At 35.9% G+C, this 27411-nt stretch overlaps 1 protein-coding gene across 1 annotated transcript in view; it reads left to right on the forward strand.

Moving 5' to 3' along the window:
* LOC106788052 (rhomboid-related protein 3-like) overlaps positions 1–27411 on the forward strand; it is an 82159-nt gene that overhangs the window by 3241 nt on the left and 51507 nt on the right. The window contains exons 2-4 of the mRNA XM_014750973.1: positions 410–648; positions 1597–1620; positions 1731–1895. Coding sequence (XP_014606459.1) covers positions 472–648; positions 1597–1620; positions 1731–1895 — 366 coding nt within the window. The 5' untranslated portion in view covers positions 410–471. The remainder of the gene's footprint in view (positions 1–409; positions 649–1596; positions 1621–1730; positions 1896–27411) is intronic.

The following is a 27411-nucleotide window of genomic DNA, read 5'->3' on the forward strand; positions in this document are numbered from 1 at the left end:
TGATCAAACACAAACGTTCTATATTTCTTCAAATTAATTAGAATTAATTTACATTCATTTTAAAACAATTACTGCGTCGTGAATTCATTATCAACACGACAAAATGTTTAATAATATATAAACTCCTAAGAGATAATTGTAGTTTTCTAAAATGTTAATAAAATTCCGTTATCTAGGAAGAGAACAACAATGTGGTTTAGTCTTATTATTATTATTATTATTTACGCCAATAAAGAAGATATTAATATGTTTCCTTATCGATATTTAATAAAAAAAGAAAAAGAAATAATATGAAAATCCAGAGGATTGGGATGTTCAACCTTTTTACAATGGCGTTTAATTAATATTGTAGATTTTTTGTTGGAATTTTTGTTTTCAGAGGGTATATATTATTGCTTAAACGTTTCAGAAAAAAGACGGAAGAGGGAGGAATGAGGAGATTCGTCCGGTGACGTTGTGCCACGCGCGGTAATGCTACTGGCAAGCGGTGCCTCGATACCGACCATCGCCGGTGCCGTCGAGGAGGAAGATTATGCGCGTAGCGAAGCTAACAGCGCGCACTATGATGGATACGTCACCGATCATACCGATCTCGCTTCTGAGATCGATATCGACGAATCCGAGTATAGAAGAGAACTACTCAACGATGTAAGCATGCACAATCACATTTTCTCATCCTTTGAACAATTTTGTTTTTCTTTCTTTGCCTATTTATTATAATGCTGAATAATTAATTCGGTGTCTCGATATTCAATATTTACTCCATTCGAATTTTACGTTAGACTTTTTTCGATGTTATCGGAAATAATGATAAATATTTTGAAGAATAAGAGAGACGTACGATTATTTTATAAATCAATATTTAATTTTTGTTTAAAAAGTATCGAACGAATTGCTATACCTATAATTAGCTAAAAACGTATGGATTTTTTGTTATTTGTATAATAAGTTTTACATACGAAATCATTCGATCAAGTTACATGTTTTCTTTGATATATGCGATCTATTCTCGATTGGGAAAGAAGGAACCTTTTGACCCATATAAACTGTCAAGAAATATTCCATCAGTCATGGGAAGAAAGAGAGAGAGAGAAGAATTAAGGGTGTACGGAGGGTTGTTTGGAGAGGGAGGGAGGAAGAGTGGAGACAGCAATCCTTCGTCCTTGCATCTTGGCACGTATTCGAGAGTTTGGAATGTCGGGAAAAAATGTTTTTGCGACAGGTGTCTTTCGCTATCGAGCCAATTTTCCAGAATTCGAATAGGATAACTTTGCTTTCTTCTTCTTCTTCTTCTTCTTCTTTCGTGTATATACGAGAACCAGGACGAATGAGCGGATTATCGTTTTCAAAGGCGGATTTTCTCTCAATGTAAACTTTTCCGTATAGATGCTCGATATAAAAGGGGGAGCCTTCTTTACTCTCTCCTACCTTTTATCCTTTAACATTTCAGATCAATACGATTCTCACAAAATATTTTTGGCTGCTTTATATTGTGTATAATCGTGTTCATAAATGTTATAATCGGTTTCTATAATCGTTGACCCGAAACGTATTCCGTAGTGTCCTACCTCGTTATTTAATTTTTTTCTTTTTCAGAAATGGCGGATGCTGTTCGACAAGGTACGATGCTTACTTAGATATATATATATATCCAATTTAATTTATGAAAAGATAATTTGATGAAAATATATAGAAATATGATTAAATGCGATATGCGCATTTGTAATTAGTTCGATCCTGAGGGTTTCGGAGAGATACCATTGGAGGACTTTTTGGTAGCGTTAAAAAGTGCCGAATGGAAAACGGAAATACCAGCTAACAAGAGAGATATCCTGCTCGTTAGAGCAAAAGAATCCAAGGTCGACGCGATTACCTTTCAGGACTTTGTTAATGTGGTGAGTGTGATATTTTTTCAGTTCAAATATTTATTATCATTTTTCGTATCTTATTATTATTATTATTTTTTCTTATACAAATATAATTTCTGGATTGCACGGTCTACGATAATGGCGCTTAATATAATATTAAACAAATAATTAAATCGTGGTTAATGAATAAGCAGATTTTAGGCATGATAAATGATTAGAAATGATGTTACCATTTATTCGATTCTATATTTTAAGTTTGTGGTAATTTAGGATTTTAGAATTATCCTAAGAGCACGTTTACCGTTGCACAGACGGTGCTGCTGCCTATTTAACCGTTCGAAAGTTATTTCGAAACTCTGCTCGATTGATCAAAGTCAAATTCTTTTTTATCGATGTTTTATAATATTTATATATATTTACTATATCTTGAAAATAATTATATATTCTCAAATTTGATACAAATATATTTCGATTTGATTAGTATCAAAATATTTGATGTCATCAAAACGGTATGGCTAGAACATTTGAATGAAATAAAAATGTAATTTTTGTTTAATAAAATTCGATCTTGCTAAACAAATATAATAAAATCATCAATAAATTTGAACTCTTTAATTATCTCAGACGTTTCTGATTATTGATAACGCTTGGTCGATATTTCCAAATAAATAATACAAACATAAAATAGAATATACTGAAATATAATCCGATAATAAGTCGAGTGATTCCAGATTTTTGAAATTAGTCAGGTATTAGTAAGAAATGTTACAAATGGTTTAACAACAACGCTTACTGTTGTTGTTAAATGATAATATCATGATTCTTGTCAATTGTATTGTACATACATATATATATCGAGCATGTTATTCAAAAAGATCTATGGAACGAAGTAAATCGGTGTAAAAGGAGAAATAGTCGAATTCGTAGAAAAAGAAAAAAAAAAAGGGGGATTCCGATCGAAGTGGTTTAGTAGCGGTTAAATGGACCAACTGCAACGTCGGTTGCCTCCAGAGTTTTCCTTTGTTGGCTTATTTGTCAACTATGAAAGTACCGGTGTTAGGGTAACTCCAGGGGGTGCGGAGCAGAGGGTATGGTTTATTCGTCGTTTAAGAAGCCACGATACAATGGTTTTTCGAAAACGAGGCCAGAAACTCGAAGATAAATATCGAGACAATGATAATCTCGCCGTTTGGAAATGCGATGCGACGACGGTAGAAGGGGGCCGCCTCTCCTCTCATCTATTGTTCGGATTCAAAAACTCGCTGACAAGTTTTTGTTCTCTTTTTTTCTTTTTTTTTATTATTATTTCCTTACATCCTAGGCTGCCCCTCCCCCCTTACCTCCTTCCCCCGTTTCCCTACGTGTATCCTTGAATTTCTCCTAGGCGAACGGAAATGACGTTTGAGTGGCGGAAAATCGAGAAATGATCCGCAATCGCGGGTTAAACGAAGCGTGAAGTAAAGGGAGTTGGGTGAGGACTGGGAGGGTAGGGGGTAGGGGGAAAGGGCAAAGGAGACCCTTTCGATGACGTTTCGCTTAATTGACGATGCAAGAGCGGCTAGTTGGTTTACCTTTCCTATTATATTCTCGCGATCGAGCGAGCAGGGAGAAAGAGAGATGGAAGAAATGTTGCAGAGGAAGGTCGGTATTTTTCAATGAATTCCGATCGTTTCGATTGGTCTCTATTCGAGAAAAGATAAATACTTACTTATTTATAAATTTATTCGTTCTACTTAAATGTATTGGACTGTGTTGAAGAAAAGAGAGAGAGAGAGAGAGAGTAATTCGGTTTTAGCGATATTTCGAGAACGGTAAAATTCTTGAAATACCTGTTTGATCTCTCTCTCTCTCTCTCTCTCTCTCTCTTTCGTGAAACTTTCTTTTCGTGTCTCCTAGTTCCATTCTTCGTACCTCGATGGTGAACCCAACTTGTCAAAGGCTGATCCGTTTATCTGTTTTCCTCGGGTCGCTCGCTCGGTTTTACGGGCAAAAGATGAAATCCACTTGGAGATTATCGTCGAATCTCTGACGGCTTTGCAAATGTTTCGAACCAAAGGTGGGGTTGGGGGAAAAAAAATATAAGTGTAATAGTAGTAGTAGTTGTAGTTGTAGTAGTAGTATTGGTGGAAGAGAAGAAGAAGAAGAAGAAGAAATCGTTGAAATCCTTTTTCCAAAAGCAAACACGATCTTCTTAAGATCGGACGAAAGAGTAATACATATACTGTACGATTTCACGTTTTCTACCTTTCCTTTTCTCTTTTAACTTTAATTGAATACTTCCATGAAAAAAAAAAAAAAAAGAGAGAGAGAGAGAGAGAGAGAGAGAGAGAGAGAAAGAGTGGAATTGCAATCGCGCGTTCTCTCTAACTGTAGCATGATTTACGGGAGAACGAGGGTAACCTGGATTTCCTCGTAGCCGCGATTTCATAGCACCTTACACCCTCCTGCATACTTATTATCTCGTCACGATAGCGAATAAAACGGTAATCTCGTTTATCACGCGTCCTGGTCGTACACTACGTGCGCACTTCTGACTCCGTTTACGTCGCCAGAAGTGAACGACGGATTACGATTTTGCAACACCATTTTGCAAATGGAAAGTGGGATTCGCTTTTGTAGATGTATTTCAACGTTAACTGTTGAATACTGAAATATTTTCATTAATCCGTAGCGTGTTAATAATTGAAGAAGTATAAGATCGATATTCGCGACACCTATATTCGAATTAGAAGAAAATTATTTTGTTGTGATTTTTATATATATAATAAAGTCATTGTCTATTGCAAGATCCTTTCTTTTTTGTTTGTTTATTTTGTACTAATTAAATTATCGAATAAATCAAGGAAGAAGATATACGAATGAATGTAATATCTATGTATAAAGTGTGAGATAGAAAATACGAAAAGTGACGAAAAATGCGGTCCAGCGATTAGTAATTAACATCGGGGGTTTATAGAAAATTGCAACTGATTTTATCATGAATGAGAATAAATAATTGTAGAAGAATAAAATATCACAAATAATTTGATACATAGAAATATTCTTGCGATATATATATAATGGATCTCTTCTTGTTTCTTTTTTAAATCTACTTTATAATGCTGTTCATTTTTAACGCGAGCTAAAAAATCGAACAAATCTTGAAAAAGATATTCGCGAGATCGAAATGACGACAAAAATATTCTTCAACGTTTACCAATTATTATTAAAACGAGTCGCAAAAAAAAAAAACAGATCGAGTTTGGTAAATCTCATTAATTAGAGTAACAAATTGAAGAGAAAAAAAGATAATCTAATAAAAAAATATTCTCGCGACGTATAGGTAAATAATAAAGATCATATATTCTTACAAAATCTGTTCGTTCCTATTTTTATTTAAAAAAAAAAACAAATTAATAACGAGCCAAATAACCGTGCATATATATATATATATATATATATATATATATGTGTGTGTTAATGTGTGATATAGAAAATACGGAAAGTGGCAAAGGTTTCTTCGGGGCATCGTATAGGGTGATTAGCAATTAGTACAGGTCCAGAGGGATGGAAGGGGTGTGGTCGGTTCGTGATGTTTGCACAGGCCGCGGAAGCTACGGATTAGAGGGAAGGGAACGTTAAAGAGGAAAGAAAGAAAGAAAGAAAGAAAGAAAGAAGGAAGGAAGGAAGGAAGAAATTGACCGTGTGCACGTTGCCCTGGCCTGGCCTGGCGCTTAGGTGCCCATCTTTTCATCTTTATCTTTCTTTTTCTTGTCGGCATTCGAAAAATAAAGCCAACCAGGAGATTCTCTCGCGCGCGACCGCGGTGGTCCACGGGCCGATCCTTTTTTCTTCTCGCTTCGATACCGTTAAAGGTCATTTTTTCGTCTTCGTCTTCGTCTTCGTCTTTCTCACTTTAGGGACCACCTTTGTCGTCCGTTCACTCCTCTATGTTCCTTCCCAGATATCAATTATGTCTCCGTGGGCCGCACGTAGGACCCACCGGCGTGTGTCTCACCTTCACGAAAAAAAGGGACCGAGCGAATGAGAGAGAGTAATATAGAGTGTGTGAGAGAGAGATATGAGGGAGGAGGAGGAGGATGAGGAGGAGGTGGAGGTGGAGGTGGTGGTGGAGGGACCCAGAGGGGGGAGTGAGTGCCTCGTTATCCCTCGCCGTGGGCGTCGAAATCTCTGTGTAAGGTCTCTCAGGAGCTACAAAGTGCAATTTAAGGAAATTTTCTCTCTCTCTCTCTCTCTCTCTCTCTCTTTTTCTCTCTCTCTTTTTCTCTCATTCTATCTTTCTTCTGCCACCTCTCGTTACTACCTTTCTTCGTTTCTTCCTCTTGTTCCTTCACGCCAACGATAAATCCCATTCTCCCTATTGCCCCTTTTGCCTAGTCACCGACGGATTCATTCGCTTTGCACTCTCGTCTTTGTGTGTGCAAACTACTTTCTATGGTCTTTAACTCTTTATCTTTATCTAAAAGACGTAAAGGAGATAGTTTTTTTCCTTCTTTCCACCCTCCCACCCCGGTAGCACGAGGTCCATTTTAATAAGATACGAAATATTATATTATAATAATATTTTCTAAAAGTAATTTCTCACAAGATTCGAATATTCTTTAAAATGTGTTAACTTCGTTTCATTTTACGTGTGTTAGTATAGTTTGACGAAAGTAATCTTCTTTAAAACTTGTTAATCTTTTAAACTGATGTGAGAATGATTTATCTTTCGTAATTTAATACCTTGCGAAAAAGAATGTTGAGATATTTCGAATTTGTTTTCTTTTTTATTTTTTTTTGTTTTATCTGAAAAAGGACGAATTGTATTATGATAATTTTTCAATCGAACTATAATTTATTAATATATAATTTTTCATAGGTAATTAATTTTTGATTGAATTTATTGAAGTATGCGTAATTAAAAAAAAAAAAATATGGTACGCAAACAAATACCTGATCAGTGAATATACTTAGCAACAAAAAATATTCTAATTTATGTTATGTAAATGGAAATAAAAATTTGATTAATAATTATTCGAGAAATTCGACAACCATATTAAACAACAAGTTCTTGTTGCTTTGTTATCGTTTTACCATCTTTTCTTGTATTATTTTCTTCTTTTATTTTTATCGAATGGGGGGATAGAGAAAAAGAAACGCCGCCACTCGTGGGCTATTATACGTGACTCATAATATTAGATTCAAAAGTCCGGACCGAATAATGTTAAACAAGCAACGTCTAATACACTCGATATAAGTATATGCGTGTGTGTGCGTGAGAACGAGCGCGAAAGGTTCTGGCTGGAACAAGAAAAAGGGCGTCACACTGGCGGCGAATGCAACACCAACGACAGTCTTCAGGATGCCGAGAGGACGAAACTACCCACACCCACATCGGGGTACCTTAAATCTCCATTCCAAAGATCCTCCCCTAACCTTCGTGTGCTTTTTTTTGTTTGTTTTTTGGTTGTTGTTGTTTCTTTCGTACGCCTCTCGTCTTCGACTTTTGTCTCTTCTTCTTCTTCTTCTTTCATCGAAACAGAGTAGACATTGAAAGTATTGGTTAAATGAGTAATTCATTTTATCTGGAATATTCATGACACGCGAGGTTTTATCTGGCAGAAGAAGAAGAAGAAGAAGAAGAAAACAATTATATATATGAAAAATTAGAATAAAAATACGGTATAAATTTAAAAAATAAGTTGCATTAATTCCAATTAACGTCAATGAGTTTCAACAAGTTACCATAATAGATTAGATATTATCGACGATCCATCATCTAGTCGGTTGATTTTTGTTACAAACGAAAAGAGAGAGAGAGAAAGATATATAGAGAGATTTATTTCTATGAGAGTTAAACTAATCGTCCGTTAAAATCCCTGTCAATTTTTGTTGATCCTTTTGCATACATTTATATGGAGAAAATCTTTCTTCTCTTTGAGAAAAGGGACAAGATTAACCTGTTAAAAACTAATTTAGTTTCAGCGACCCTTCAGAAAGCATTTCTAAATATCGTAGGCTTATCTGATAATATCTTGAACAGCATTCGGTGTTTCTTTTTATTTCCTTTTTTTCTTTTTTTTTAACTTGTCACTTTAGTCGACTCAAGTGCTACCGAGAGATTTGAAGGGATAAAAGTTAAGTTATTGATGTGTGGTGGTTAGCCGAAGAAAAGATAGTTTTCTTATATCGTGTCAAAAAAAAGAAAAAAAGTTATCGTGCACTTTCATGGTCCCTTTGATATTTCGTTCAGACAAATCGTTGTTTCTTTTGAAGGAATTCGTAGACCTTTATTCAAGGATCTACAAAGAAAAAATGTTTAGTTTAGAAACAGAGAGAGAGAGAGAGAAAGAGAGAGAAAGAAAGAAAGAATTATCGATGGTTGTTGGTCGATTAGGTCGTCGTCCTTGATGCGCTTTCCTTTTCGTTTATCTTTAACGTTGATCTCGTTCGACGAGAGGTACAATTCATTTGGAACGTAGTCGAGAGTCTAAACGCCTTCTAATTAGGATAGACGCAACTTGAAATAAAACATGGCCAATCCTCTTGAACGTTCAAGATAACGGTGTCTAGTTTTAAGAGATGGTTGAAACAGTTAAACGTTATCTTATCCTTTTCTCGTTTTCTTAACGGATTGCGTCTGGGGAAAAGGAGTTTATCGGTTTGTGTTTCTCGGAAAAAGAAAGTAAAGATATTCTTCTTCTTTCCTTTACTTACTCTACACACACACACAAGAAATAAAGTAATGTTTTTCCGAGTTAATGGTAAAGGACGCAAAAGTTTTACTACCATAGAGAAAAAGAGAGAGGAATAAAAACGTGGGTAAGTATGTAGTAAGTTGGTTATTGTCAACCGATGCATTCCTTGCATTCGAATAAGTGTCTCCACCTGTTGTACGAAGGAAGAAAGTGCAAATGCAGTTTACCCTACTACCTAGCGCCGACTATCGGAGCCCACGTAAAAACAAATTCTCTGGAGGGTGGTGTTTGTATTTTTTTCTTCTTCTTCTTCTTCTTCTTCTTCTTCTCGCGGTCTCGAGCTTACCCTCGACCTTACCACTCTCGACCTATCCGTGACTCCACAGGTGTTCGAGACCGGTAGTAAGTCCTATACTTGCACGCTTTTCCCTACGACACCGGGTGCTATTAGTCAGCTGGTGGACTTTAAATTTTCTAAGAGGACAACCCGGACTATCCGACCAATAAACCTTTCTTCGAGCTTACTGGCCGCAAAAGAACCCATTCTTTCCATTTTGTATATGCCAGAAAAGAGAGAGAGAGAGAATCAGATTTACTTAATACGCGCAGAGAAGATTTCTTTGAAGTTTATCCGCGAAAGGAAGATCAACTCTTCCTAACCTGTAATCATCGTAATAATAAGAACAAAGAGTGTACAAGTTAAACTCAGCCATCTGTCGTCGTGTCTTCTTCCACTTTGGGCACGGTGCCGGTACGATTTCTCCTCCTCCTCCTCCTCCTCCTTCTTCTTCTTCTTCTTCTTCTTCTTCTCGCTACCGCTGCTTGCGACAAAACAAGCAGCTCGCCAATTACGACCGCCTGATTTTGAGTCCTCTCGACATAATTTGGCTCCTCGTCGAGGACAAAGGCGGCCTCGGTATCTTCCCTTCCACGCCCATCATCGTTAAGCTTTTCTCTCCCTCTCTCTCCCTCTCTCTCTCTCTCTCTCTCTTTCTGTTTCTTCACAAGTAGAGAACTCTCATTTCTGCTGTCTCTATTTGCACTCATTGTCAGCCCCATCCTTTAGCTCGTCTTTCTCTCGTCCTTCCATCGAATACACTTATCCTTTGCTTGGCCCTGTTTTCTACCCCTTTTTCAACCGAAGCATGTCCCAATCCTCTTCTCTTCTTATTTCATTTGTGTTTTTGCTAGTTAGCGGCCAGCTAAAAATCCTTCTTTTTCGTAAAAGTTTCTCTTTATTTCTTCCATCCTTCCTTTTCTTTTCTTTTCTTTCGACAGATTCGAATACAGATCTAAGTATTATTTGCAGACCAACCTTTTCTTCCTAGTTGACAGTGATATATCGTTTTTCGTCTATTGAAGCGCCTACGAGTTTCAACTGGTATATGTATATATATATATACAAATCACATCCTCCCCAAACGGTCAGTGATTTCCTCGTCGTGCGTTTCTATTTACACGAACGTAACATCAATTGCGGGATTTGCGATCATTATCTTTCGGCGGTGCTGATTGAATACCGATGATAATCATATTGGCACAATGGCTGGTCAAGCGTACTAGACGATCGTTGCATAAATCATGGACGTGGATCGTTAGTAGTACCACAATTAAACGCGTACCGAATCCTCCTGCATTCATTTATCGTTATTTTTTAATCCGAATTTTTTTTTTTCCATCCTATTTGTTTTTATGATTTCAATAATTCGATCGATAACAGCTCGAAACAAATTATAAATTTCTTATCGGTGTAAGACAAAATATATATGATATAGAAAAAATGAAAATATCTTATTGAAATTGGTTGTAACTTGTTGTAAAAGAAAATCTATAGATCATAGGGATGCAAGCAAGGTATGCACTATCGGCCGCGTAACAAATTTATTTAGCTTCGGTTCTTACATTTTTCTGAAAGAACTTAAAGCTCATTTCGATGCTGGCTCACGTACTCTGGCGCGCCTATCCACGTCGTATTTTCGTCCTCACGATTTTTACGCCTTTCCCTCCCCTTTTTTCCCTTTTTTCTCTCTCCCTTTACATCCCCCCGTTCATATCCTAGCTAAACCGTACCCTTTCTCCTAGCCTTGGAATCCTAGATTCTCGTGAAAAACGCCATTCACTTCGCGCCAACCATACGTACCTGTCAGTGTAAATAATAGATTTTCGGCCCGCCCTCAGACACGTCGCCTCGGAGATATCTGCCCGGAGAATGCGTTCGCATTTCTTATGATGATGGTGTTCCATACACCCCCTTTTCCCCATCCGAACACACAAACACACACACACATACGCGTATATACTTATACGCGTAAACGCAAACATTGGTAAATACATCCATCCATCCCCCCGCCCCTCGTTTCCTTAATCGTTACGTGCTAAACATTTAAAGTCGCACTTTTTATCTTCTTCTTCTTCTTATTATTATTATTTACCAATCACCTACTTAGTTTCTTTTAAAATAGCGTTAAAGCGTGATAATGTAAAGAGGGATAATCTAAAGAAACCGTGAGCCATTTAATTTTCTTACGAACTTTTGGAAATTATTTACTCGGCTAAAAGTTTTGGTATGCCAAGGAACAAGATTATAACTGAAAAAGATTTAAAGGTAGTAATAGGAAGGACACTATGGGTCACCAATGCTGATGCTATTGTGTCATTATATTCGAAACGATCAGAAAAAAAGCATAAAAAGAGAGAAAGAGAGAGAGAGAGAGAGAGAGAGAGAGAGAGAGAGAAATAGAAAAATAGGGTGTATTGTTGGTGTAGTAAAGTAGCCGATCTCTTCCACCTAGTCGGCCTTCTCTTCCGTAGATTTCAAAATCACTTTAACTTATTCCAAATCACGAATCTGCCATTATAGAATTTTATAGAAACGTCCTATTACTAACCGAGCCGCGTTCCACGAGGACAATCGCATTTGGGGGGGCTAGTTTGTAAATTTATGTTTTTAACGGATCGTTGAATAGACATAGAGTTTTGCCCATATTGAAAAAAGAAAGATAAATAGAATGAAATGAAATGAGAGAGAGAGAGAGAGAGAGAGAGAGAAAGAGAGAGAAAAAGATTATGTATTGAACTGAATTTTTCTGTATACGTTGCATCCATAGGTCGTAGGCATGCTTTTGCGGCTCTTTAACTCCCTCCCGTTTTCTTTTTCTTCCTTATTCTTTTTTTTTTTTTTTCCCCATAGAAGAACATGCACTAACGTGCACGGACGTGATAGAGATGCGGAAGACGAAGGAAAAGATCGTCGAAGAAGAGAAAAAATCTGAGTGAATTCAAGAGTGCCGGTGGTCATTCCTTCGCATAAGGACGACTAGAATGCAATAGGAGGGGTGGGTGGGCTCGGTTGCTAGAATAAGAAAAAATAAAAGGAAATAAAGGAAAGGAATGGAAAGGAAAGAAAGGAAAGGAATAGAAAAGAAAAGAAAAAGGAAAAAAGAATTTCTTCTTAGAGTAGAAAATTCGATTGGCGGAACAAGCAAGTCGTGAGAATTATTAGAACATCGTGCGTGCTCGATATTCGCTTTCAAAGATTACCGGGAATGCATCCCTGCAGGGTATCTTCTATCTAGACGCACTGTACATACACATACACCTACTGTCGTATACAAAATTACGTTCACTTGGTGGTATCTGTTGATATTATATCATATATTGGGCCGGGTAAAAAGTTTCTTCGTATTTTAACGAAAAACTTTAAACTTATAATCTTTTTTTTTCATATTTTCTATCGAATTTTCTCTCGAAATGATTTGAAATCATTTTTTGTGACCACCCGAAGTCATATTCTTCCCTTTTTTTGTAATAACGTTTTTAAATATCTCGAATTTTTCTTCTTTCACTCATTTTCACGAATGCGATAATCGAATACACGTATATTATCATTTTTTTTCTTTGTAATTATTCTATGATACGTCAATTTTGAAACGCAGTCAAGTATTGTTGGATTCGATTAGTATTATCAAAGTAATCATTTTAAAAATACGAAGAAACTTTTACCCCGACCCAATATATTTACACACGTGTTATCTAGGAAGATAAAAAATTGGATACGACGACATAGAATTTGTCTTTTTCTTTTTCCTTATGATTTTTATTCCGTACGTACGTTTGCAATTTTTCTCAATTCTTTATCGTGCCTCGAATGAATTTGCTTATGCGAACGTGAAGTAAGATCTCGTATTTTGAGAAAAGTACGAGTTTGTTGGTGATATTATATTTTTCTTTCGGTTTTCTTTACTTTCGTTATTTAGGTGTTTACTGTAATATAGTATATTCGTCAATATTATTTTTTTTAAGCAACGAAACGGAAAGTATTATTCGAGAATCGATCAACGATCAATTATTCTTTCGAATGAACGTTTATAAATGTCTCGTTAAGCCGTGACCACGAACTAAAACGATAAACCTTTTCGTCGAATCGTCATTAAAAATCATGTTCCCTATTTTCGTTGCTCCTCTCCGTTGTAATATTAAAATAAACAAATCGACTTTCTCTCTCTCTCTCTCTCTCCCTTTTTCTCTCTTTTTTCGATACGAGAATCACGCGATATCTCGTGTCAGTTCTTGCCACGTGTTTCTTTCTATTTTATTTTTATTTTTTAAGACCCACCTTTGAGAAAATATTACACGTATAAAGTAAGTCTCCTTTACGTATATAAAAATATGATAAAAAGTAATGAAAAATATTCTCAAATTAAATATTTGTGTACACTCTCTATTCCATAATATTAATCATTTAAAATTAAAAAATGTCTCAGGACAAAATTAATAACAATAATAATAATAATAAATTGCAATTTATTTGCGCGTCTCGAATGTTTGATCGTAGAAAAAGAAAAAAAAAAAGAAGATAACGCAAGAATAAATTTGATAAGAAAAAAATAGGATGGAGAATGATGAAAAGAAAAAACCTAACACCGTTGTGTGTGTGTGTGTGTGTGTCCCAAATAATGTAAAATAAATAATTTGTGTAATATATACTATTGAATCGTTGAATCTCGAGCAAACGTTAGAGTAAAGAAAAGTCAAAGCTATCGGGAATTTCCATAGGGTCGTCTATCTTGAAAAATCGACTAGCAAACGACAAGCAACCACCCCTTTTTGTCGTAGGACGATCTGCTGCTGCTGCTGCTGCTGCTACTGCACACCGTTACCGCGTACCTATGTCCAAGTATACAGCTGCAAATGCCATTTCAATAAGCACTAGCCCTGCTAGAAAGGATTTTCGTGCTCTCCTCGTCGAGCGTTCTGGTTCTTTGATCGAAAACACGCCCGGTGGGCCTTCCACTAGGAAACCCCCGTAACTCCACCCCTCCCCCGCTGTACACCGCCTCCTCCTTCAAAGTGTTCCACAAGAATAAATTCTCTCTCTTTCTCTGTATTTTTCTACGTTGCCCTATCGGCCCTTCCTTTCTCTTCTTCTATTCTATTAACAAAACTGTGCCTGGGTATTCTCGCAAAAAGCACCGACCGCAAATCTTTTTCCCCTTTTTTTTTTTTTTTCTTCCGTTTGTTTCTTTTTTTCTATTTGTTTATTTTGTCTTTTTACATTTCATTTTCCATTTACAACTTTTTCTTCTTTTCCGACGACCACCAATCTCGTCGCTTGCAATAGAAATGATCGAAAGTTATATATATATATATTATTGTCCTTGTGAAGTATAATAAATTAAAAATTTGATTCCTCTGAACGCCCCTGCTCCCTTTTTGGATTATTTTTTTGAAACGCGAGTTTCCTACTAAGTAAGTTTATTTTTTTGTATTTTAAATCTTTCTCCGTTTAATCATCGTACTTTATCGAAACTATTTAAGTTAACGATTAATTTATTTTCCGTTTACCAAAATAATATGGTTAAGATTAGAAACAATTTTCGGTGCTTTCTCAGTCTCTACTTCTGATCATAATTAATTTCAGATATTAAATACGATGATATCAAAAAACACACACAATGTGAATGATTATAATTTTAAAAAAAAGAAAATGAAATAAAATCGGATCGGCACCAATCGAGTTTTATACGTGAACTTATAGAAAGAAAGAAAGAAAAACGATAAAGAAAGAATTTTAATTTCGATCAAGAGTTAAATCATTGGCTTCTTAAAAACTAAACGATACCATCGTGTTTGCGATAAGAGAGAAAATATCTCCGATGGCATTGAATTTTTAATTTCGCTCTCGCGCTTCTATCCCTCACTCGTTTATTGCACGTTACCAACTTCCCCTATTATTGCTACTATCTTTCTCTCTCTCTCTCTCTCTCTCACTTTGTCCGTGTCTTTTTCTATTTCTCTTTCTAGTATCCTCTTTCGTTGAATGGGTTTGAAAAACCGGTGAAAAACGATGAAAAACGTTGGAGCATCGATGAAAGAGAACATCGGCTTGCGTGCGTGGTTGCTGCTTAGTGTATGCTAGAAAGAGACAGATGGATGGATGATAGTTGAGAAAAAAGAGAGAAAGATAGAGAAAAAAAGAGAACAAGAATGAGTGAGAGGGAGGAAGGGAGGTTTAAGGATAGAAAGAGAGAAAGATAGTAGCTTTGGCTGCTGCAACGTGCTACGATCACTAGGAAAAAGAGTAGCGCACATTGAAGAGGAGTGGAGAGGAGAAGAGAGGAGAGAGAGAGAGATAGAATGAAAAAGAGAGAGAGAGAGAGAGAGGAGGACGTAGAATCCCATCTGTCGGCACTTTTGCATCGACATTGGGTGCCTGTTTATATCAAGAGCGTTGGTGATGGGTGGTGGACACGGGGGGGAGTTGGGGGAGGAGGATGAGAAGCCCACGTTATTGCCATATTGGCATATTGGAACGGACCCGAACCCGCAACTCGAGCCCGCAGCCCGATCAACTTTTATTAGCCTTTTCGACTTGTACGCTTTTTCCTTCCTCCCTTCTTTCTTTTATTTCTTTCTTCCGTATTTCTTCATATTTTTCTTCGTATCTTTTGTAAATACTCTCTCGTTTCTTTTTTTAACGTACGATTTCTTAAGTCAAATATTATGTTTGTATATTCTCCATATATATACGGGGAATTACTTTTAAATATGTTAAAGTTTTTCAACTTTTTTCTAACTAAACAATTAATTTTTGATCAAATGAAACATGAAATATTTGCATTTGTACGAATAATAATCTGGCGAATTTTTAATACTCGTCAGTGTCAAGTTACTTTATCATAATCTTGTTCCAATAATTTCCTTTCAGTTTGGAATATCGATTAAGGAATGTGTATAGTTCTTTCTCAATAACGCCGTTGCCTCCCACTATTTTTCCTCCCGTTAACCCTCTCACCCCTCTCTCTTCCTGTTCGTTCTCATCTTTCGGGTAGTGATGGATTTCCTTAAAACATTTCTAATCACCATGAACATAGAAGGAAAGTTTCAGAAACGCTTTGGATATTATATCCAAGAACCGGAATGTTTTGAAGAATGTGCATCGAAAGTTTTTGTATATTAGTGTTGCTTAAAAGTTTTTCGAAGTATATGTTAAAAAGGAGAAGAAGATTAGGATAAGAATGATTATCGTGATAGAGATATTAAATAAACAAGTTTTACGACTTGGAAAAAGATTATACGTCAACGCCAATGAGAGAAAATTAAAGAAAATTTACGTACACGTATATTCTACTGGTTAAAAGTATAACCGAAATCAACAATAACTTGACGATTTTGCTCAAATCCATCAAATATTAACAAGTTCAATTATGTTTTAAGAAATATCAGCTTAATTTTAGGTTAACATAATGCTATTTTATAATTTATGCACCTAGTATAGGGCAATGATTGACATGAACTTTCTTGCTGGGACATATTTGCTAACTTCTACAAAAATATTTCATTAGAAACACTCAGCAAATTAATCATCAAGATACCCAAAATATGTCAAACCTTCATTCAAAAAAAAAAGGGTAGTTTTTTCGATGAAAAATGAAAATGAAAAAAAAAACAATACGACAAAATGTAAAACTTTTCCTTCATTTCACCTTACAAATATTTAAATTTTAGGAATTTCGTAATGGTAGCAGACACTCGATCGGTGTGTACGAAAAGAAACATTCCTATCTTATAGAATGTCGATGAAAAATAAGATACGGTACTTCTTATAAGCGAAGAGGAGAGGTCGGGGGGGGGKGAGGAGATGAAGAGAATAGGGTGAAAGGAGAAGGGGGAAGTGTGCAAGCAGGGTGTCGTGCAAGAATGTTACCGAGGACCGAGTGTTCGCGATATAGGATGATTACGATCGATGCAAAAAAAAAAAGAAAAAAAAAGAGAGAAAGAAAGAGGAAGAAAGATAGGTAAAAAATAAAACTAGGAGGAGTTCACGTCGCTTGCATACGCAACGCAACCCTTGTAGTCCAGGTGGTATGCCTCTCGTTTTCGCTGGTAACGGGATACGGGGGTGGATCGCACCCGAAGAACACCGTGCTACGACGAAAGAAGGAAAAAAAAAACGGAGAGAGATAGAAAGAAAGAGACAGAAGGAGAGAAAAGGATAACGAAAGGGCGCGTGCTGCTGTTAGGATAAAGAGGGTGAAGGAAAGTTTAGGTGAAAAGAAGGAGGAGGCAACGCCGTCTGGGTGCGGAACCAACCTGCCTGTTTCTTCTTTGCCACTCCTGCCAGATGTTCAACCATTCTCTCTTTCTTTCTTTCTTTTTCATACTTCGTCGAAGTGTACACACAGAAAGTATCGAAGGGCTAAAAGAGTCCGTACTTAGGGTTTATAAGTTATACCAGTATCTACGCGGGTTGTATCCTTCCTTTTACGAAAGTTTGACCAATTTTTTGAAAACGAGGTTTTTTTTCTTCTTCTTCTTTTCTTTTTTTTTTCCCAAGCGATTTATAAATGGATTCTTTTGTTTTTATAAAAAGAAGAAAAAATGGTAGGAAAAGTAATTTTCATGTGAATATGATTGTATTTTGAAAAATAATTTTCATACGCTTTTTTATTTCTAACGCATAGAAATCTTGTACTTTTGATTTTTCATTCGATTTATATAAACGAAAAAAATGGATATTTCTCTTTAGGTTTGACACAAGTTTATTAAATTAGGTTTTCTTTACATTAGAAATAATTAGAATACTTTTTGTATCTAACAAGATTTTTATTCGCGTATCTTCGTTCTTGGAAAAATTCTAACGGAATGTAAGATTGAAAAAAAGAGAGAACGAGGAAGGATTAGAAGATTACTTAACGATGACAAAGGTAGTAGAATATTACTAAACAAACTTTTCCCTCTCTTCTATGACCCTGTTTTCGTTAATCTTTCGACTTTACCGAAAGTTCGCAGCATACTTTTTTTGAAAAAAAAAAAAAAAAAAGAAAAAAAGGGCTCACCGCCGTTCCTGTTTTTCATTGAAATTCTTACCTTTTGAAATTCAGCCGAGAATATTTCCATAAAATAAACTTGTCCTATAATAATAAATCTCGTGAACTTTTATTTTATTCGATTTATCCTAAAATTTAAAGTATTAGACTAATCGTAAACGATAATATACGTATATATATATGTGTATAATAAACGTGTATGTATTGGTATTATGGGCTGGTCTCGTTCAGATTGGGCCAGGTCGGTAAGGGCAATGGTACCAATACAACACGGGGGACTTGACGAGGGTCCAATTGGGTGTTTAGAGCTCCATTAAAGATGTCGGTCTAGATACGAAGGGTTGAAGAGGGAAGCCGCTATGAGGTCTGCTGCGTCAGGGTAAATCTTTACGTATCTTTCCGAATTCCGAATACTTTCGATCTTCAACTTTAAACGATACGTATTATCGAATGTTTTATATCACTAAAACGTATTTTCAATTAATTAACAATTTGTTATATCGTATTTCAGAGATTTTCAATTTTCTCTCTTACGAAATTAATCAAATGGTATTTTAATTTAATCCAATCTCGATATTATTTACAGCTAATTCAATTGTATTATTTCGAACGAAGGAGAATTGGAAAAAGTGATATTATAACGAACGGTCTGCAATCCCATTATCAAAATAATCTTGCGGATATAGGATTACTTTTTATTGTATATTTTTTTTTATAATTTTCTCTATCACGAATCATAAACAAAATTCCGGGCTCCTTGGTTGTATCTAACGATGACAAGGGAAGTATCTCGTTTCTTTCGTTATTTTCCGATGGCCTTTCTTTCTGTAAATAAGGATTTGAAGAATAAAAGAAATGAAAAGAAAGAAAGAAAAAAAAAAAAGAAAGAAAGAAAGAAAGGAAGGAAGAAAAGAAAAGAAAAGAAGAAAGTAAGAACAAACTAAAGGAAGTGAGAGAGAGAGAGAGGAACGGGTATCAAAGAGCTTTTTCTCGATCAACGGAAATATCGATCTGTCGAAATAAACACACATACACATACACATACACGCAACAAGCAGAGACGGGTTTGCGTGGATAGCAAAAGAAGGGGGGGGGGTGGTGAATAACGAGAATTCGGTTCGATTAAAGCGAAGGTAATCGAGGGACATAGAATAAAAGAAAGAAACTTCTCGCACGTAGCTTTGTTTCCTTCTTAAAACGATAAAATGAAAACAAGATCGAGGAAAACGTAGTTGTGTCGTTCGTTTTCTTGTGTCCCTCTATCAGCTATCGCAACAACGGGGGTGGGTGGTGGGAGACAAAAAAAAAGGTGAAAGAAAGCCAAAGATTCGAGATTGCACTCGTTTTCCTTCTAATCATTTCGTAAGAAAGAAAAAGAGAGAGAGAGAGAGAGAAATAGAGCAAAAAAAATAATAAAAAAAGGAACGAAGAAAACACTACTAGGAGGAGGTATACTCTTTCTGTACTCTAGTTGTGTTGGTTGCTTGCTTGCTTGCTTGGACGACAACGACGACTTGAGAAGAAATAAAGCAAGCGAACAAACAATGCACGCCTTCTCCCAGATGCTTCCGGTCTCTTATTTCAGCGGATAGCCGCGCAAACACGTGCCCCTCTCCCTCCCCCTGCCCCCTTTTTGTTTCCTCCTACTTCACTCATCTACTATGGCCTCTACCTCCCGCCCCCTTCCCCATCGCCCCCCTGACAGCAAACTTACCCGTCTCTCTACTTCCTTGATATCCTATTACGATCGTTCGATCATCATCATCATCATCATCTTCGTCATCATCGATTGATCCGATCGAAATTTTCACCCCTCTTTCTCATGTTTTTTTTTTCTTCTTTCTTTCTTTCTTTTTTCGATAGTCGGATAAACAAAAAAAGAAAAAGGAGCGGTGTTATCGTCGTTAAAAAAGCAATCTTTTTTAATATTTACGATATAAATTTAAGAACAAATATTAGGGGCTTCGTGGGGCACGAATTTAAACGACCGAACGACTCGTGTATCGTTTAACTGTATTATTATCCTTTTTCTCTCTCTTTCTCTTTCTCGTACAGTTTCAAGTATGAAGAAGATTGGAAGAGCCCAGCTATGCACACTCTGCATTTAAGAGTGGAGGACCACCTGGAGGATGTCGCGTGGCACACGTTTAACGAAGATATCCATGAGATGGGCAGGGGGAGTGAGGGTTGCATGGGGTTCGGGGCGTTGGACGTGGTTTTGGCAATAAAAGGACCCCATCTTGTGTATGAACTGAGATATTATACACATATGCGTCGTTGTCGTTTCTTGTACTTCTTCATCTTCTTCTTTCTTTCTTGCTTTCTCTTATCCTCCTTCTTCCGGCTCTTCTCTCGCATTTTAGTCGTCCAATAAAATAACGGAGATCGCAGACTGTTGAAGGAGAGAGCCCTTAAACACTGGATCGTTTCCTGGAGGGCACGCGACTGACCAGCTGCTTCCTGTCTGCTTCCTCTTCTCTTCTCTTCTTGCATCGGCCCACGCATTAAGGTCTCAGCTGACTTACTCTTTCTCTCTCTCTCTCTCTCTCTCTCTCTCTCTCTCTATCTTTCTCTTTCTCTTTCTCCCCCTTCTTTTAATAGGTGTACATCAAACGGGTACGCGAGATATTCCATCTCCTTTCCTTTTTCCAAGAGACAAAGTAAATACGTCCGTTATTGCGTTTTACCTTTCACCGTTTGTTTTTATGCGTTCGGGTTTTGTTAAATCGTTTTAGGAGGAGTGGGGATGGGGGGTTGGAGAACGGTCAGGGTGGCGGGAGCGGATCGTCAAATTTCAGGTTTCATTGCAATCTAGTCCCAGCACCCTTTTGTCTTTTATTTCGAAAAACTAAATCTACGGGTTTTTTCTTTCTTTCTTTTTTTATTGAAAAATTCATCCCCCTCCCCTCCCTTTAGTTTAAGTTTTACTCGTCGTCTTAATGGGGGATCATTTTATTTTTTCGTAAGAAAGAAAAATGGGCCGAGTAAAGTCGATCAACTATGATGGATGTTTTTGAGTGTATTCACGTTGGTTTCGTTAATTTGCTTTGGTTATTTCCTAGTGGAATGTCTCGTGTGGTTACTATCGTGTCTCTCTGGTATTCCTTATGGGGGGGTAATGCAACAACGGCCACGATCTGGTACCAGCAGGTGGCGACACAGGTACGCTCGGCACGCGCCACCCCACTTGATTATATCCTCGTTTCAGTCACGAACCAAGGGCGTAGGTATCCCATCTTTCTTATGTTAGTCGTACACACACAGACACACACGGGCTCGCGCACATCTTTCTTCTTTTTTATTGTATACCTCATTTGTTTCTGGTTTTGATTTCTGTTTTTATACCCCATAGAAAAATAAACACTTAGGTTAGATTTTGGTTAAAGTTAACTTTTCTCCCGGGTGGGGTTGATTATTTTTCACGTGATATTTTGTAACAAACAAATTAAAGAATACGTGTTTACGTCGTATGCGTTAATTCTTACAAATCTTTGTGTCAATAATTATATAGATAGATTTTTCAAATAGAACAAATATGATTTCGGTTATGATATTATATAATAATTTGATTTGTTTTAATCGATTAATGATATAACACGAAAATCTATACGAACGATCATTTACGTTGATATTTATTTTTTGAATGGTAAATCTACCTACAACGGTAGAGTTTGAAGAAACGGCATCAATGAAGCCCATTCACGTTCGGCTTTGTGCACCTGTGGCACCTGCTTTAACATTCTTATTCGTCGCTCGGCAAAGCCCGACAAAGTTTCTACGCAACTGGCATTCGGTATTGTGTTTAGAGAGAAAAAGAGAGAGAAAAGGAGAAGGAGAAAGAGAAATAAAGAGAATGCGCACGCGCTCGTATCGTGGACGGCAAACAATGCACGCACGTTCTTTCACTTTATTGTTACGCGACGTATAGTTTAAGGGAAGGCGCATGCGCAGAACAAGTCCGCGATTCAAACGATATCGATTCTCGCAATTAACTACTACTGGTTCAAGCAACAACGCGCAGTATTCATTTCCGTTATGCGTGCGCCCATATCTCCGAAGTATTCCGTTAAAAAACATAAATGTATTCTCACTATATTTACTTTTCCTTCCTTTTCTTATTTCTTCTTTTTTTTTCTCTCTCTCTTCTTTTCTTTTCTTTATCCTTACCTATTTTCTTTTATCCTCCACGGTTTTTTACGCGCCATTTAATTTTGAAATCCTGAAACGTTATGTTATCGTTTTGAAAAATAATTGAAAAAGTAACCTGTATCTTTCGATTTAACGAACATTATTATTTCAACAGTACGCGATCGAACTAAATGCGCCATATTTTTTGTTCCTTCCTTTCTTTTCTTCCTTTTATTTCCTTCACGTGAATTATTTTGCCTGCGGATCTCAGCTGCAAATTTGTACTCTATCACGAATCAAATTTATAATTTAAAATCAACGAAGTTTCATTGGAAATTTTTATAATATATTTGATTATACGAATCGTCGAGAATTATTAAGTATATATTTATTACGTTTGAAAGTTATGCACGCGTCTATGTGTATATTCTTTCTAAAGTGGAAATAAAAAGAAAAAAATTGGATGAACTTGCCTGAAGAACTTTTCTCGTTAATTTCTTTCGTATATAATGATAACCGAGAGTAAAATCGTTTCATTAACTATATAGAGTATAAACATACACACACACACACACACACAATCATAACGAAAGGATTTTTGAGCTTCCCTTTCTTCCCTTCGCTGCGTTATTCTTTTCCGGAAGATAGGTAAGCTTCAGGTCGATGCTTTTACACGATTGCTATATTTTCTTATAGTAGATAGAAACGTCTATAAGATGTGTACTATGTGTTTGTGTGTATACGTGTGCAAAAGAGAGAGAGAGAGAAAGAAGGTGGGATGGACTTTCGAGAGTGGAAGTCCCGGCCAAGATAAGAGGATCGAGCGAGAGTATTAGGTGCTCTCTTCTTTCCCATCCTAAGAAGAAGTGGACGTGATAGGTGCCCGTCTACTTCGTCGCACCTATCCGTATTAAGTCGATCTACTGTCTTTGGACGTGCTCCAATAACAAGCTCTACTCAACATTTTTCTCTCGTCTTAACGTCATCGAGGTCACTAACAAAAATGAACGATTTTTCTCTTGTCCCTTTTTCCTTTTTCTTTTATATATAAAGAATCTATATATCATATATATATAATACTATTTACTTATAAAATATATATGTATATATATATATACGTATATATATGTATGTATATATATATGTATATATATTAAGTATATATATATACATTATATTTTCTTTTTATAACTAAATAATATAATAATAATAATATAATAATTTAAATTATATATCTTTTACATATTTGTTTTATTATAGTATATTATATTATATATTATAATATATATATATATTACTGATATAATTCTTATAGAACATGTGTTATTTCATTCTTATAGAGTAATATTATAGTATAGGAGAGAACGAATTTAGTTTGGCGGTGTATCTAATTCTTGTTGATATTCCGTCGAGAGCTACGAACCATATTATCTCTCTCAGCAGCACCGTTGAATTCTCGAATCGATGCTTAAACCCGGCAGTATAATGCGGTTAATAACAAGGACGATTATATGGATAATATCGTTAACCACATTTCTCTCTAATGTCACGGAAACATTAATATCCGTATAATTTCTCTGGGCGTTCAGCTGCCGTTTCTGACACCGTCGTCGTTTTCCTTGTCCTTGTCCTTGTCCTTGTTCTTGTTCTCGTCTTCATACTCATCCTCATTTTCATCCTTACTTACACACATTCTCGTCTTTCTCGTTGTCGTCGTCGTCGTTGTCGTGGTTAATGCAAAAGAATGAAAAACAACAATTTCTACAACTTATCGTATATTTAAAACATTAAGCGCATTACAAATTTAGTTGAACGTAAAATCTCGTTTAAATAAAGGAGAAGGAAGAAGGTTCATGTGGCAAATGATCCGTGAAACTATAAACTTTACTTTGGGGATAATTATTTATTTTGTCAGACCGGTAAGCGCCCTGTGTTCACTTCCGGCTGAAACTTTTAAGGAAAGTACGAAGAAATTAAATGATTTATTGTATCAACGATAACGAGGAATAAATTTAAACAAACGCAAAGAAAATTTCTATAGATATGAAGATTAATATCATTATATAAATATATAAATAATATAAATTCTAATATACGAATATATATAAATCATTCTCTAAATAAATCAATAAATATATATATTAATGTAAAAATAAATATCTGTGTTATTATATATTATTATTATTATACAATTTTTTAATCTAAATAATTATAAAGAGTACGGATTCCACACAAACTCTTAAGAATAATAAAGTCTATACAATATTTGATATGTAATATATTTGTTATATATACACACACATACATACATACGAATTAGAAAAACGTTTACTAATTGCAAAAGTATGTCAGAGCTTTAACGAGTAACAAGGTAAAGATGGAAGCTGGAAATTGGAAAGAGAGTTTCGAAATCTGTTTCCCTCTCTCTTCTTCGAAAGTAAAAGTAAAAAAAAAAACAACAAAAAAAAATAAAAAATAAAAAGAAATAGGAGACACACACACGGATAAACAAGGAAGGATTGGTAAAGCGCGTGCCAACGAGGCCACGGGAAAACGATTAGTTTTTAATTTGGTCCTCGAACGATTCGTTCGCGTGAAATTGCGGCAGAGATAGGGAGTAGGTTCTTCTCTCAATGGATTTCGCTTTGAATTTTTCGCAGCTTCGGCTGCCATTGCGTTCGTTCGTTCATTCGTTCGTTCGTTCGTTTCTCTTCTCTTCTTTTTTAGGTGTCTCGTTTTAGCTCGAATGCTTGGCTACCTGGTATACACACTACTATCTACCATAGAGAATCCATCAGAATTGGAATTGGATCTACTCGTAACGTGCTAGAGTCCTTCGCGAATCTCATTCCTATTTATTTTCCTCCTTTTTTTTTATCACCCTTTTCTCTCCTACACTTCAAAATTATCTCATTTACTTTATTTCCTTTTTTATTATGTTAATTCTTTATTTTTTTTTTTTTTTTTAACCGAGAACAACAACAACAACAACACGTTTTGTATTTTTCTTAAGGAAAAACTATCATTAATTACTAACGTTTATGTGCCAATCTGAGATATTACTCAAATTTTCTAATGAATAAAATAAGTAACCTTTCTGTTAATACTTTTTCACACTTAATTATTAAATGCTTCTTATGAAAAATAATGATTAATTAATTAAAGTAATTTTCTAATCGCAATTACTGTTGATTCAACGTAAACGATATATTTTTGATTAAACTGATATTTAATAAGAAATATAAAAATAATAATTTAAATAATATAATCTAAGAAATTTGATCGTTTGACGAAATACCTAAGTTAATTTTATTTTGAACCGATGGATAATAATCTATGAATGATAGAAAAAGATAGAGAAGGTCGTTGGAAGATAGCTTTAAGAAGTTCGAACCGTGCAGGCTGGCTGGTCGGCCGGTGTTCTCCGTTTCTTGGATGCGGTTTCGTCGCGTGCAATATGTCGCGTGCAGGCACGTGCTCCGCAATGTATAATCTGATCTGTGCCCGGAGGCGGACTACGGGCTCCGATATAAATTCTAAACGAGAGTTAAGAGGAACGGGAAAGAGAAAGAGAAAAAGAAAAAGAAAAAGAAAGAGTGAGGGAGAAGGAGAGAGAAAAACAGACGGACAGACAAGAGAAAAGCAGAGAAAGAAAGAAAGAGAGAGAGAGAGAGAGAGAGGTCAATGGAAAGAAAGAGAAAGAAAGAAAGAAAGAAAGTTTCGGGTGCACGAACGCACGGTGGGCCCCGAATATATTCGAGATACGATCTGGTTCTTCCACAGTTATACATAATATGCGGGTTCAGCTTGTTCGCAGAAAGTCGACTTTCAACGCTTTCGTCGTGGATAACTTGGACCGAAGTGTCTGTCCTCTCTTACACAAAAGGAGGACTAAAGAAAAAAAAAAAAAAAAGAAGGAAAAAGGAAGAAAAAAAAAAATCGATAGAAAATCGAATGAAATTAGGAAATTGGAAGAGGCTACTTGATCCTGACAGATGCTCCCTCTTTCTATCTTTCTAATTCGATACGTCCTATTATATTGAATCTTAACGCTAGACTTATCACAAATCGACCGTAGTTATCGATTTTTTATTCATTTAATTTTCACGACTTTTTTCTTTTTTTTTTTTTTTTTCATCCTAATATTTACGAGGAACAAAATTTTAACGCTGTTTTTTCTTTTTTTTTCTTTTTTTTATACAACGATCAATTATATTGTTAATCGATATATTATAAGACGCGTATAAAAGTAAATATTTATTGTTGATAAATTTAATATAAAATAGAACTAAGAATGAAAAGAAAGAAAAGCAAAAGATATTCGACGATTGATACGATGAACAATTTTTCGAGGCAAACTATTAGCGATTTTTTGCCATTTAGAAAATCACTTTCGAGTGAATCAGCGTGCAGTGGGGAGTTTCTTTGAGCACCGATCCGATTTGCGGTGGTTCGGTGCGTCTACCGAGGATAATAACGCGACTACCGCAAAGAAGAATCAAGTTTTGCCGATTTTTCTTTCGCCACGCTCGAAATGTTTCATCTTAAGTTAGGTGTACCTTGTAATACACGTACATACATACATATATACATACATACATACGTATATAGAGCATCTATATATTCTTGTTACTTGCTGAAGATGGTCTACTGAAGAAAGGAACGAACGTATTACGTTCTAAATTCAGTGACAGTACACTAAATTCTGGCTACTCTATTTCGAGGGCGTTGCACGTGAGCCAGAAAAGGAAGAAAAAGAAAAGAAAAGAAAAGATAAGAAATAGAAAAAAGGAAAGGAAGAAAAAAAAGAAGTAGCAGCGAGAACCTTGTCCTCGGCTTGATAAAAATGCAAACGGCCGATCATTTGAATATGTATAGTTGGTAATTCAGATGGTTGCTGGCTACACTGCGTTTGTATTTGTGCGCGTCAACACGAAAGGAAAAGGACGATTGCACGCAAAGGAAATCGACGAGGAAAGAAACTCCAAAAGGATAAAGAGAATTCCACCCATTTTCTTTTCTTTTCTTTTTCCTCCCCTATTTTCCAGTTATTTTTTGTTTTGTTTTTGTTTTTGGAAACACCGTCAATTCTTCTTATTCTCCGTCAATTTTCATCCGAATTTGTCTGAAAATTTCACAATTTTTGTGTACATTTCAATAAATATATTTCTATCGTATTCTCGTCACATCCATCCCTGGATTTGAAATTACTTTTTACATTTTGTTTTCGTTTCGAAGAATCCTTCGGAAGTTTAACCAAAAGTCGTTTATTAAAAATATTATATCGTGGTAGTTTTTGTGAACACGAGAGGAGTCTATCTTCGTGGAAGCACCGAGGGTTTTTTTTTTTATTTCTTTGTTTCTTTCTTCGGAACGTTTGTTTTTCAAATTCTCGTGCAAACCTTC

Source organism: Polistes canadensis, unplaced genomic scaffold (genome assembly GCF_001313835.1).
Source record: "Polistes canadensis isolate GaletaPanama2010 unplaced genomic scaffold, ASM131383v1 scaffold_122, whole genome shotgun sequence".
In the NCBI taxonomy this organism is placed as follows: domain Eukaryota; kingdom Metazoa; phylum Arthropoda; class Insecta; order Hymenoptera; family Vespidae; genus Polistes; species Polistes canadensis.